Source organism: Antedon bifida, chromosome 3 (genome assembly GCF_963402885.1).
Source record: "Antedon bifida chromosome 3, ecAntBifi1.1, whole genome shotgun sequence".
Lineage (NCBI taxonomy): Eukaryota > Metazoa > Echinodermata > Crinoidea > Comatulida > Antedonidae > Antedon > Antedon bifida.
The window spans coordinates 11,017,234-11,032,202 of NC_136228.1; the positions used below are offsets into that span (position 1 = coordinate 11,017,234).

The window sequence follows — 14,969 nt, forward strand, 5'->3', positions numbered from 1 at the left end:
ATAGAAATAACAAGTTTATTAATTAGAATATTTAAAGATCGATTAATCATACAAGAGATAACGGAAAATCCATACATTAGGTACATTATAAAAAGTTCAATCTTCAGAAACAAAATTTAAATAAAAAACAAGAGCCAAGTTTTGTCGTGTCGTGAAGAAGTTACTGCATTTATTAATAGAAATGGGCCTATACAATATAAGCAAATATTCACAGATAACGATTTATAAAAGTATTAAGTATTATTGTAGGTTGTTGTTTATTTTTTGCTTATGTTAATTTCCTGGTGAAATGTTTTTTTTTTTGTATGATGTGTATATGGATTTACTATCCGAAATAAGAAGGAAATGAATGAATTAATAAATTAATGGTATGTTATGTTCTATGTATTATTCCAATACTCGGCAAAAACACCAGCCATACCTACAACAGTTGTAGGAAACTTGATCACAAACCGTATTGTTCAATTTAATTGAACCTACCAGCAGGGTACTGGGTGGTAGTGGTTACTTAATGGAGAGGTTCAATCGCAGGCCAAGAAACTGGAGATTTAATCGTAAGTTACCTACTTATAATCTGCTCAAATTTGGAGAAACATTAATTAAAGTATTTTTGGTTTTTTTTGCACAAATTAATTTGTATTATGCTACATGTGTCATTAAAATGAATTAGCATGTTTGTGATTTATTCTTTGTTTAGTGTTTAGTAAAGTATGTTTTAAGCAATCAAGCATATTACCGAAATTCTTATTAGTTTTGTTTATAAGGTGGGTATGTCGATGAAATACAGGGTCGATAATACATATTACCACCACAAATGTATGTCTATTGTTTCTGGACCGTGGTTTTGATGCTAGAACAAGTCTTCTCGGATACTTGATTGAAACTGGAGGAGATCCAGTGTACGCATATGGCAATTGTGGATCGACTTTAACGAACGTTCGGAAGAGTAGGGGGTTACCCCGCTATACTTCTTCATCTCTCTACCCCTGTCGCTGTCTGGACATTTGATGACAGCTGTCCGAAACGAAGGGATCCCGGGATAGGCTGCGAGATGCCCACATCTACATTTATTAAATTTAGATCCAGTGTACGCATATGGCAATTGTGGACTTTAACAAACGTTGGAAGAGTATGGGGTTACCCCGCTATACTTCTCCATCTCTATACCCCTGTCGCTGTGGACATTTGGTGACAGCTGTCCGACACGAAGGGATCCTGGGATAGACTGCGAGATGCATGTTATTCCCTAAATTTACTTTTATTAAATTTAAGTAAAATTAATGACGACAAAAAGCGTAACATTCTGAACACACTGTACAAGGGAGGAAGTTCGAATCAATATGACCATACATCGTACTATTTCAATACAAGGTCCAGCAGAACACATACTAATTTGGTATAGTTCAACATCAAGGATTCAACAATACAGGATCACAAATTACGATTTTTGTTAAAAGGCCTGAGGAATATTGAGAGTGAGATGTTACGCTACACCTTTCGTGTTACCTGAACCGTAAAATAATCTTTTGAAAATAAACCAACGGTAGAAACAGTTTACTACAATCAATGTTTCCCTTCGAAACGGTACAACTCCGGTATTTGATTCAAACAAACGTGTAAACTAAAAACAAACAACGAATATCTCGTTGTGGTACATTATACAATGCATGATCTATATTCTAGTTGTTAATGAACATTAAATTAATCATTGTGATTTATGATTGTTACTTTAATAAATTATAGGTTAACAAAAAGATAAACTGAATGTAGACTAGACCTACTTGAAAACTTTCGACGTGTTTATATCCCGTTTATATTCATTCAAATCTTAGGATGTTTAAATTAGTCAATATTGTTCTAATTTTATTAATTCATTATTAATCAAGTTGTTAAAATGTTTTTAAAAAAATCTTTAGATAAAAAGTAATAACCATGGCGGAATTACCTAATTCATCCATGGTATAACTAGTTTAATTTTTGTGGACTAAAGTTGTATAATTTTATATGAAATATCCTCCCTATTTTGAAAATGGTATCGTCGCATTTCGATTGGTTCAATTTAGTTTCAACTCTCTGGGTTGTCTGCAAGATGACATTGAAACACGCCAAACATTTAGTAAGTTTCTGCAGTCAGTTGTGTAGACTCAGTCACTGAATAGGGAACTTCGTCTGTCAGTGGAGAGGCTTAGAGAGTGGGGATACAGCTAAATAGTAGAATTCCTTCTCAGCAGTCGCCACCGAAGTTTCGGAGTTACTCTTATGGCATATTAAACAACACGCCTGTGAATTGAATACGTTGTTGGAAAAGAGACTGAAGCGAGTTTGATCGTTTGGAAAGTTTCCAACGAAAACTTGTGCGAGAAAAGTAGCAAATGGAACGGACTTTTTTGGGGGGACGGTCTTGGGCCGTCCGCTGGTTAGCATCCGTGGTCATAACTTTATTTATCGCCTACGATATTTCTAATGCAACAGTTGTACCCTTGCCTGCAGGTAAGTTTATTCCATATATAGATTATACATTTTTGTTTTTCTCGTTTTGATGTCATGAGTGTAATTCTAGCCTCGTGTTAATGAGGTTTGTATAACATAACATCACGTCTTATTTTAACATCTGAAGTAACCTACTGTCCGATAACATTAACCTTTAAAGTCTTCCTCATAAATCGTCTAAATTAGCTCACATAAAAAACCGTCATAAATGAAATGCATTCCACTTGTTTATTTTAATGAATTAAATCTAGTACTGCATTTAGCTATTCACATACGCGTTTGAATTATCTATCGTACTGAAGCTGGATGTTTTCTTCTTGTAACTCGGGAACATGTTATTGTATCACGATGGATTTTGTATACGTCACCAACTTTCATTTGAACTTTGATTTTGAAAATAAATTGATGACACAGATGTGAATGCAGGTTTTTACTTTGACATCGAGATTGTGACCAAAAGCATAAATTGGGACTTACTTATTAGGACCTCTGATGACGACTAAATAAAATGGTTATGCAGTTGTTGCAGATTTGCCATGGACGCTTCTCTTGTATTCTGTCAGACCATCTTCTTTATTACCGTACCGCCAGTAGTCATCAAGTGGACTATAATATTTTTACAGGAATTCTTCCACACAGTCGATTGCAGATTGTTCAATACCCTATTCCAACCCCTTCACACCCATGACGTCATGACAGGAAGTTATACAGAGCATTTAAAGAGCAACATGAACCTTACCCCGAGTAGGCCTTCAGAGAACACAGCAAGGATTTAGAGGTCTTACAATATTAAGCTAACGTTGATGAATTTAATTAATACTAATAGTGTTTAATAACATTTGGGCTGTTTTCTAAACGTTATTGCGCACTTGATACTTTTCGCACGTTTGCGACGTGTCAATTCTAAACATTTGTACGCTTGCCGCCAAGCAACACATCATCATTGTCAATGCTCACAGGTGTTTAGACGCCGAATACATAATTTTAATAAATTACTAACATTATCACCCGTTTTAACGGTAAGGTGATTAACGCTTGGCCGCCAATGGTATGAGTAATTAATTGCAACTTTCATATCAATCTAAACACTGGTTATGCAGTTCCGCTACGCTGTCATTTAGGTTAGTGTCATGGTTAGAGCCTTAAGTTACGGTTTCCTCTTCAAAGTTTTAAATCATAGTGAGAAAAATTCTGAAACTAATATTTTACGTTAAAAAAAAACAATATATATTTGGATTTCGTTGAATGAATACAGCATGAATCTTAGTATATGTCAATAAACATTAGAAATAAATTATTAAAATTTACAAAAATTGACCTTTCATGCTAAACTTTGAACTTTGACATGTAAATGACAGAGAAACAAAATGACTGGAATTCGATGGATGTGAATTCGGTAAAATCGATTGGTAATTCAATTTCAAATAAATCATCGATGCAATGTGAATCTTTTTAGGAAAAAGTAGCCAATATTTAAATCCAGTTTACATACAGCATGATATTTTCGGTCTGAATTACACATGAACCTATGTTGATATATCAGTTTTAACCGTTATGTATTTTGAACGTTCCGTAACAAAAATCAACATGAGACAAGTAGGATTATTAACACAGAATCTACCTATTTTATTTTCATTAATATTATTATTTTTATACTGTTTTGTCAGTTATGTAAATTAAACTGCTGTCGTGATCAAAAGAAATGTGAAATGTGAACATTATTGTAATTGGGTGCATATGTATATAATGTGATCTCAAATTGAGCCCTGGAAAAATTCGATTACCGCGGCGCAACTAGAACATAATCCGCAAACAAACTTCCGCAATTCTATCAGATTTGTTTGTGTATTGATAGGTAATAATAAATTATGTTAATTTAGTATCCTATTTACATATTATAATAATGTACAAATATATCATAATTTAAACAAATCAGCTGTTATTTGTATGGACACATCGTCGCCGATTCGTTCTGATTTTTAATGAACTTTTATCCTATTATATAGATTCTTTTAGAGGAGCGGATCAATATCGACTATAATATATTACTCTGGGGTTATTCAATTTACTTTTTAGATGATCCCGACTGTTTACATACAAATAATAAATGAAATCTGTCAGAAATGTTCTTATGTCTCGCCGAAAGTACTCTCCATGAAGGAACTTCCATAGATGAAAGGAAATTCCAATTAATATTGTCACTGCCTAAATGTATTTCGTTATGGATTTACGAGTTTGTTACCCTTTATAGTTTATCGTAATTGGGACTTTTTATGAAAAAAAATATAATTATGTGATGATTTATGTCAAATACTAAAGAAAATACAGGTGTAACGTAATTAATAATTGGTAATTAATTGTAATGATAACTGTTCTTTTTGAAGATACAATAAGTATAATCGTTTTTACTCGATCTTTCACTGGGTGAGTCCATGTAGCTTGGAAAAAGAAAATGTTGAAGTCATATTTTCTGCATGAATGTTTTTGTAGTGGTAAATATCATTCGTATCTGGTAAAAATAGTAGTGTTGAAAATATCTGTATTCAAAATGTATTAGGTTGAATTAGAGAGTAATTTTATTGGAAAGTAGTATTAAAAAAATATAGTACATTAGTCGTTTGGTTTCAATCGTTTCTGAGGGACACGCCCCAATAATGAGTTGTAACCTCTCGCTGGCTTCAATTCGACACCTGGGGTGTACCGACGCAAGGTCAGACATTCCTTGCTGAAACTCAATTTCATATCTCTTGGCGTTTCCCATACTTATTAATGATATGTCACTGTGTTCATTCTTGGTCCACCCAGTATTTGTAGTAGGAGTACAAATATCAACAGCACTTTCTCCGAATTTGACTATACGATTTATATGCCTATTCAATGGCTGATTGTTTTGTTCCATTTTACCAGATTACGTCCACGTTATCAATAAAAATACACTCGACATCTTTTCAGGGTGGTAGAAACGATATTATCTGAATAAATACGGTATTTTCCAAATGTATTTACTAACTGTAGGTTGTGTACATATTGGTTGTACTGTCAATGTTATTTGAAAGAGTGTTGATAAACAGCGACCCTCGTTATTTGGTACGCCTACATAAGGTATGTCTGAGGTTGATCAGTTCCTTCTTTTATTATTTTGTTAAACAACCGTTATAGTGAGACATTGTCTAGACGACAAACACCAGCAATTCGATCCGCTACCAGGGCCTCGTCCAAAATCCCACATCCACGACGGGGGTTTCTTGTGGTTTCCGCAAAACATTGTTATGCTCTGCTGTCATTCGTGCTCTCTTCAGGGACGCCCTATTAAATCTATACTTGTAGAAAGTGAATGTATATGTATAAATAAAGTCGTTAATGAACAGACAGGGCTACCATCATTCCCGAAGAGTGGGTTTGACCTTTGTATGGTTAAAGGCGAAACAATCAATCCTCCAAAAAATCTCTCTCTTTTTTGCTATCGTTCATACCAGCTTGAAATCATCAACCTTAGAATGGATTTCCCTTTCTTTGGCAGTCTTCAATTGTTTTTTTAATACTGTATATTAATATTAATAACAGACCTTGAAGAATTTGTTAAGACGTCTATAATATAAGTTCAGTCAATCGTCATCCAATTGGTGGCGCCTCCGATTCGATGTCTCTGATAATAAACGCGTGCAACGAAAATGGAAACAGCAAGTGGATTTTCAATATCAAATCAAACGGAAATGTTTCATTAAGCCAATATGAGGAGGCAGAATCCAGATTCCCGTTTTCATTAAAAACTATGAAATTAAATGATATTTATTATCACCAACCTATTCTTGTGCAAAGTACGCGTCTTTTATACAGTATTGCCATTTTTGTAGGCCTAATTCATAATCATGATGTATTTTCTTCTCGATGTTGACCTGATCTTATTATTAAGATGACATTTTACCTGTCAGCAGTCTACTTGGGCTACAATAAATAGTATTCTTTTAGCTACCAATTTTTCATTCCTACTCCTAGATGTTTTTGTCAGCGTGAACGCATTCTTGGTATCAGGTTTTGTTTTCTTTATCGTTAATAGTTGCAATTATGCATATTATTACATTTTTGGTAGTGTTTGTCATGGACATTATTATTAATTCACCAAGTTTAACCTCCGACCTTCTTCAGTATTCATCAATTAGCAGGGCAACCTTTCATAAACTGGTTTATTTTCCATTCGTAGATATTTAAAGGAATATTATGTACAGCTTCAACTTCTGTCAAACTGCGACCTTTCCACGTCACTAAAAAGCGTCATATAACCAGTCTTGCCTTCAAATAAATATTATTTAATGCCTTTATAGATTGTTGAGTGATGTTTTTCCTCCAGGTGCTACACTTGTAGAAGGCAACCATTAACCACATTGCCGTCCTGAAGAACTCTGATTAGGTATCCATACTTTATTTCACGGTTAATCCACTTTTAAGGTGGTTTCACGTTCGGTGTTTTGCCAGCTAGAGAATTCGTAAATTTAAAGTATTTAGATTGGATCAAGGTTACATAAGTAATCACAAAAGGTTTGTCACTGTTTTAGGTGAACAGCTGTTAAAATTGATGACAAAGATGATGCATTTCATTTTCCTCATGCATGTCACTTTGGTAAATGTATCAAAACATTTATCAAACGCAATACGCTGTATCGTCGTATTGTTTCTACCATTATGTAATGTAAAAGATCTTTTCAAATTGTAAATATACCTAATAGATTAATGTAATGTTAGCATAATCTCTCCAGGGAGCATTATAATAATCACCGGAATATTGCCAATCAATTGTATGTCTGCCTTAAAAATAAATGTAATGAACATGTATACATGTATTCAACCAAGCAGGTGAATTGCTATGATAGAGATTTACACATATAAAGTACATAACCCCTATCAAGGGGACAATAAAGTGTCCTCAGCCTTGAGGTGTTCCTTAAAAAAGCCTAACGATTTGACGATTTGTTTAAAGCATTAACTGTCCCTCGTTTGTTTTACGGGAAAGTGTCCCCTTAATAAGGTGTCCACTGAATATAAGGGTTTTACTGTAGAAGTTGTGTTAGTATAAATGTAGAGAAAAAACACCCCATACAGATGGAATCGAAGGCAATGTTTGACTTACTTAAAAACTGTCAAGTGCCAACTCCTAATTGTATTTCCCCCTCCAGGAGGAAGGAAGGAGAGACTAACTGGAAACGTAGAGTGTAATAAAAATGTTCACTAATTTGATTACGATGCCAGGCGCAATAAGCAAGGTCTTCGATAGGAAACGAACTATTCAGTATAACCGTATTTTGTAAAGGATACTGTTGGTGATTACCGGTTAAATGATAGCCAAGGTTTAATTAGGATTAAGTATAAATATTTGGCAGTTAAAATGAATTTAAGTTCCTACGAAGTTACTTTTAGCAAACAAGTGATATAGGCCTACGATTTCATTCGTTGTACTTTTCAGTTTATATCATTATTTCAAAAGGAAAATAGTTTATTTGATATAAGTGATCGAATATAACAGTTTTTATAGTTTTGAGTGAAGATCGAATACTTTTTTTTGTTCAGGTAAAACATGGGTAGAATAAACCATTTCCGCGGTCTCATCGTTGCGTTTGGGCAAATCGCCCAACGCGTCATAACAAGTGGCACATCTTGCAGTTTTCATAGCACTGGTTAGTTTTGTTTTGGTATAGAACAGTAAGTCACAAGCAAAATAAAAGATTATCTTCACCTAAGGTGGGCTATTTATTTACATCACTTATCAAGGTTGTCATACGCTTCGTGTCATTGATTGGTAAACATCATTCTTAGCACGCGCAATTGTATCACTGTTGAACACCAACAGTTTGTACATGCTTTTACTTTGGCACTCCATAGCTCTGTGTTCTTTTATCGCTTCATGTGTGATCATAGTTGTGAATATGCAATTATTGTTAGATTTTACCAAAAGAACTTTTATCTACCACATTGCATACTACTAGACATTGTTTGAAATCTAACCGTATAATTGCCTAAAGTGTGAAGCATTTAGCTTTCAATTAGCCGTCCATTTGGTGGAACATTGTCCTTTGAAAACTTAACGCACTTGGCATATGGCAAAAGCGATTACAGAATAAGTTGCAGAGGATATACATAGTTTCCTGTGTCTTAGCAACTACTGTTACGTACTTCTGTGTGAGAACAAACAAAAGTACATAACATTGTGAGGGCGCTTGAACTTGTTATTATTGACAATCCCTTTTTTAAAATGTTCTTTTTAAAATTAGGACTACAGTATATAACGTATTATTCAGGCAGTGCTTGTTTACACAGTATTTTCAATTGCATATGTTTTACTTGATTTGACACAATTGCCGTCTAGAACCCAGAATAGTGGTTTACGTGAAATAAACCAAACTCTCGTTTCTGTCTACATTGATCGATATGGCGTTTCATATATTTTTTTCTCACGTACAGGCAGATTCCCATCTCTATACTTTATAATTTATTACGAGATGACATTTATATCTAAATGTACTGTGTCACACATTTGTTATTTTTATCGGTATTATAACTGTTTTTATTTCCATCACTCCGTCATCACGATAGTTTGGTACTGCTATGTCAACTCTATTTCTCGGATAAACAAATAATGTACTGTACCATGAAAGATCGAGAAGCAAAACCGTAATGTGACCTCAGAAATGTACATCTGTATCTGCAGCCTGAAAGCAATTCGAACAAGTCGAATGCCACCGGAGGATTTTTACACTTATTCCCAACTTCCTACTGCATTTAAAGAAATCATACGGGAATGAAATATTGAAGACTTTTGAAATATCGCTAACCAAGTGATCGAAATCGGCGCCAGCTGACAGGAAAGTGATGTAGGGGTGAAGTAGGTAATATCTAGGCTGAATTCAACTGTAATTGACACTTCTGTCACAGAAAGGTTTATTTATGTTCTGGGGATTTAGAAATACTTTTTATTGATATAGTTACCAGGTAATGTACACACCCACGCTGTTTCGTGGGTCAAACAGGTTTATTTCTGAAAAGTTCGAAGGCTCAAGTGCCCATGCAAGGCTCAACATGTTTTTGAAAGTAAGAAGGTGAAAAGTTTGACAAGATTCATATTATTTTCATCCACGGATGCCGAGATCTGTAGACAATGTACAACCATGCAAGATATAATATTTTTAATCCAGTGCCAGAAGCGTTTGAAGAAGTAATAATTACTCAAACAGTTACTGAAAACAAAAGAGGTTAATAAATTGCTGTGGAAGTGGCGAATGAGGAAATCCTTGGCTAATCCTTGCAAGGCGAAGGGCTTTTTATCAGCTCTCCGAGGACACCGCGAAGTTGATTATGGGCCTGTTTCTGCTGCATAAAAATAACCGGTTAAAATCGGTGTGAATAAATTAAAATCGGTGTGAATAAATTAACTCCATTTTCTTGCCAGCAGAAACAGGACACATTTTTGGTAACCGGTTAAAAGGCAGCGCAAAATAACCGGTTAAAAACACCAATTTAAATCGGTGTTAGAACGCCGTTTAACCGGTTATCGCTGAGCAATTCTTAGCTGCAACACGAAATAACGGTTATTTGATTGACAGTTGTGACCCCGGGTCAGATACCGTCGCGAACCATGTGTGTTTTCCTCGTGGTTTTGACAGTCGAACGAAGAAGTGAACATGTATGTGGATGAATGAAATCACAAGATATGTTATTCAGTTGTGGGGGGAAGAGAAAGTACGGTGAAGGATGGCAGGCAATAGAAAAGATTCACAGATATATAAGAGCATTTTTGCGAAAGTAAAAGAGGAATTCGGGGTGGAGTTCCGGACTACCCAAGCTAAACAATTTGAGGCGTTAATACACGCTCGCGAAGGATATGGTCCTATAAATACCAAAACGAAAACAAAAGGGACTCAGAATGTTGCAAATACCTACCAAACGAGAATAGATAATGGTTAATTAATTATGAAAACCCAAATTTTATAGCAAAAATCGTCCGAATTTATGTTAAAAAACGATGAATTTAGCAACAAAAACTGAAACCAAACGAGCGTATTTATGGCACGCCCCTAGTGCCTTTAATAGGAGAACAATGAACAATCTTATTTTGATCGTTTTACATCATCATTTTTTATAAAAACATCACATCGACCGAAAACAAAGGTTGTTATCAGAGCCTTTGTTAATATATTAAATATGATTTTATTAAGCATAGAAATGTGCTATTATTTATGTTAGTATATAAATATACGAAATAATGTTCAACACTCATTATTCTATTAAAGGCACTATATGCGTGCGATATTCTATGACTTGGATACTCTCGTTTGATTTAAGTTTTTGCGGCTAAACTTATCGTTTTTAACATAAATTCGGACGATTTTTGCTATAAAATTTGGGTTTTCATAATTAATTAACAATTATATACTCTCGTTTGGTAGGTATTGCAACATTCTGAGTCTCGTTTTTGTTTCCGTTTGGTGTTTAGTAGGACTGCGCTCGCGAAAGACAATCGCCTTTTTGAGGAATTAGGCTAGATAATAATTATCCTAGGCGATCGGGCGCTGCACGACCCTCCCCATGTTTATTGAAGGCGGCATGAGAATTAATTTTATTAGTGATGGTAAGTAGGCTTTACAAAAAACAAAACTTCTAGACCTGGAGACAACATTTTATTATGTTAAGATGTTTGAGATGTTCGGCGATATCACACACGTGTGTACTGACGTACGTACGTCGATGTAAACAAACAGCCAACTTACTACTTCCGTCTGAGTGTATTGCATTTTGGGTAATGATGACGTTTTGCTCGACGACCACCCATAGATTTAACCGGTTATTTCGGAGCACAAATTGAGCAGAAACGCGGTCTTGTTATTGTTATCTATTTTTAATCTATTTTAAAATAACCGGTTAAATTGCGTTATGCAGCAGAAACAGACCCCCAGTAGCAAGTGGCATCTTGTTATTGTTAATAAAGCCCTCTATAATAATATATTCATAAAAATGTATTTCATATACCGTAAAACATATAGCCCATTTTCACGAACTTAAATGTTCTCGTTTTTACAATTCCAATTTATTTTCTTCAGTTTCTATACAAAGTGAATTGTGAACCAATTTGACGAAAAAATTCCGTTTCTGTCCTCACGTAAGCGAGTGCATAACTGTCTGTATATCATACCAACGAGCCTGCGTTGACAGAACATAATTCATAGTTTATCGCACGCAAAGTTTGGCTTTGTTATGCTTTACCTTTCCATACCCACAGGGGTTTTTTTTTACTGTTTGGATGTCATATTTTTGGGGTCAAGACTGTAACAATACAAAGAGGAAGATACTAATTTCAACTTCCTCCATTCTATGATAACCAGAGAGACTTTAAAGTTAACACGAACTTCAGAGGAAATAATGCAAATGATATGCGAGTCACTGCCTCGTTGCACCAAAAAAAACTTAGAAGTTGTCATTGGTGAATTGCTACACTGTCACAGTTCGGTTATGTTTTCACATATTATTATGTATGTTAATATTTAACATGGTGATAGAGTGTACGAAGGCATGTTTTTTTCTGTTCTGTCTAAACCCGAGAGACATGCCAATACCATCTGTCCAATTTAATATTTTCCAGGATGATTTTCATTTCCTGGTCCTCTGTATCATATAATGATAATAACAAGTACAGCAAGGTTAACTTTTAAAGATCAAATCAGAAGAGATATTGCAAGAAACACCCGTATGTCGAACACGTGGAATTAATAAAACCGTTGTACGTACGATATATCCTGAATAAATCATAATTTCATTTGGTTCAATGTTTTTTCACTGTCATTCTCTCTAGTTTGCCCACAATGTATTATTTTCTAAAATTTTAAATTGAGGATTTGAACTGCTAATAATGGGGCTGGTATTCCGTATCATACACGTCGAAAGTATTAATTATACACCTGACTGAATTAAACCTAGTAAGTTATGTACCGTAATATATTTAGGGATCAATCATGTATAAATTACTGCAGGTGGGCCTAACTACTTTTGCTTACCGCAATAAAGAATAATCTTTAGCTTCAATATAAAAGTAATTCAGTGAAATAAACAGGACAAACAAGATAATTGTATTAAAATAGGTTAACGACTAAACAAATATAGTTATTGCCGTAGCTATACAGTAGAATAATTCTGTCATAATTCTTTGCTTACTGTTTGTAACTAATATTAATAATGGTTCAATCATACCATGGAGAAATAAGTTAGCTTAACTTAACTTATTTCTCCATGATCATACATACAATGATTGTTTTGCTTTAATTATCAATAGGAGTGACCCATAAATACATTTAACACTATTATTAATATTATACTCCAAAGAGACGTTCTGTTTCAACTCAACTTAAATATAATTACGTAATAGTAATACTGCAGTATTCAACGTTATATTTATAAATATTACATTAGTGTTTGTGTTGCCTTGTAATTTCTTGTTTTTGTATGGAATAAACCAGGGGTGAATAAGATAAAATAAACGGCAGGATATCCGATACTTATTATATAGTTACTATAACTTAATTGATACGATATAGTCCTCCTATTAGGTTTTAAAAACAAAGTGTAACTAACAAGTTAGGTACACGGGATACGTCATGGACTGAGCTAGAATGATGAATTTACGGATAAATACTTATTTGCAAATATTTCATTATCTGTCGAGTATTAAGTTATATTAATCATACAGGCGTCACATGTGATACATATGACACTGTATTACAGAAATTGATGAATTATAGATACAGTACTGATAATTGGCTAAATTATATTGCAATTGTTAGTGCAATTTCACTGCATTTATATCGATAGTCTATAATACTGTAGTGAAGTTGTTACTAAGATATGATTAATAATGTATTGTAGTTACTCATGTAGTAAACTTGAATTAATAGCTGTTGATATATAATGCTTTAATGACTATGCTAATTGTTTTAGTTTTTTTTTCTCGAGTAGCAGAAATGAATGAGTAATGTTATTAGTATTACTATTAAACTTCATGACAGACTTTCCTTGAAACTATAGAAATAGGCATATAATATATATTGAATATTTTTAACCTGAACTAAATTTCTCTCTGTTACTACTGACTGTTCAAATCACATATCACATCTCTAGTTGGCCACAGTTACTTTTTTTGTTAATTATTATTTGGATTTATATATTAATACATAACTGTATATTAGGCCAAATAAAAAAAATAGTTAGTATGGAATTTGAAATATTGTTCTGACGAGGAGTTTACTATATTAGGAATGATTTACACACCTCATCATGCAATTTTGGTGGAATATCGAATTATTTTCTTCAATTTTATTTTTAAAGTTGAAAAAAATATTATAAAATAATCATATCATACAAAGAAGTTTTTAGTGTAAATGTTGACCTTCATTCAAATCTTTCGCTTTCTAATTATAATTGGGTAAATCAACAGTGGCTTATACTAAGTAGGTTAAATCTAAGAAAAAGTAAGTTCTTAATTACGGTACCCCAGATTTGTCGGTTCGTCGATTGGTATGCCTTTGAGCTAATGTCAGGTGAACACGTTCGGCTATCCTGTTCTGACAACATGACAAAACAACAAACTGTCGATGTGATGTTTCAGGCGATAGGTCACATTTAATGTGGTATGTGAGTTGTACAAATTGGTGTTGCCATGCACATTGGGTAATTGTGACATGTTATGTTCCTTACACATAGTTGGAAAATTATTATTTATCAGCTTGTAAATACGCCCTCTGTGTTAAGCGTTTAGACTGTACAGTATGTACTGAACCGTAGACCTACTTGATTTACTTGATTTTATGAGAACATAAAGTAAAGAAGGAAGTGCAATAAATCGCGGGAAATAACTCCTGTATTATTAATCTAAAGTAGTAAAAGTCTGGCTTAGTAAGTAGTAATTTAGTATGTGCAAATTTCTCGTTAAACGAGAAATGTGTTAGTTTTTGGAAAATTGGCCTTATATGTGCAGAAAGAATGTTGCCTAATTAACTGCTTTGAGGCTGACTGAAAATTCTTACTTATAATACAATAATATGTTGAATTTGTAAATTATCTACTGAACTTGTTTTATCTAGTGTTCGCAGAACTTAACTCATCTACTTTGTCCTGGAACTGCATCGACTCGCGCCTAAATTATACTCTTCCAAATCGGACTATTTCATAAAATAAATGACAACTATTACACTTTTTTACGGTAGACTTTTTCAGATAAGTAGGCCAAACATTTCTTAAATAGCTTATGTGCATACACACGTTATGTTATGCAAATTCGCATTACCAACATAGTGCAATTCAGTTAATAGTAAATCATGTATGTAAAATGCTGCAAGGTTGCGTGTGGTCCCAACTTTATTTATAAAAGCGAATATCGGGTCAACAAACACCTGTTTAATCATTGAGGAAAGTACATCAGGCGTGGTAACAGTTTAATCATAGTC

The 14,969-nt window shown here is 33.9% G+C and overlaps 1 protein-coding gene across 2 annotated transcripts in view; it reads left to right on the forward strand.

Annotated features, from left to right (window-relative positions):
- Nucleotides 1-2,122: 2,122 nt before the first annotated feature.
- LOC144838563 (uncharacterized) overlaps nt 2,123-14,969 on the forward strand; it is a 60,730-nt gene continuing 47,883 nt past the window's right edge. For both annotated transcript variants that reach the window (XM_078693973.1, XM_078693974.1), the window contains exon 1: nt 2,123-2,490. In XM_078693973.1, coding sequence (XP_078550099.1) covers nt 2,373-2,490 — 118 coding nt within the window. In that variant the 5' untranslated portion in view covers nt 2,123-2,372. The remainder of the gene's footprint in view (nt 2,491-14,969) is intronic.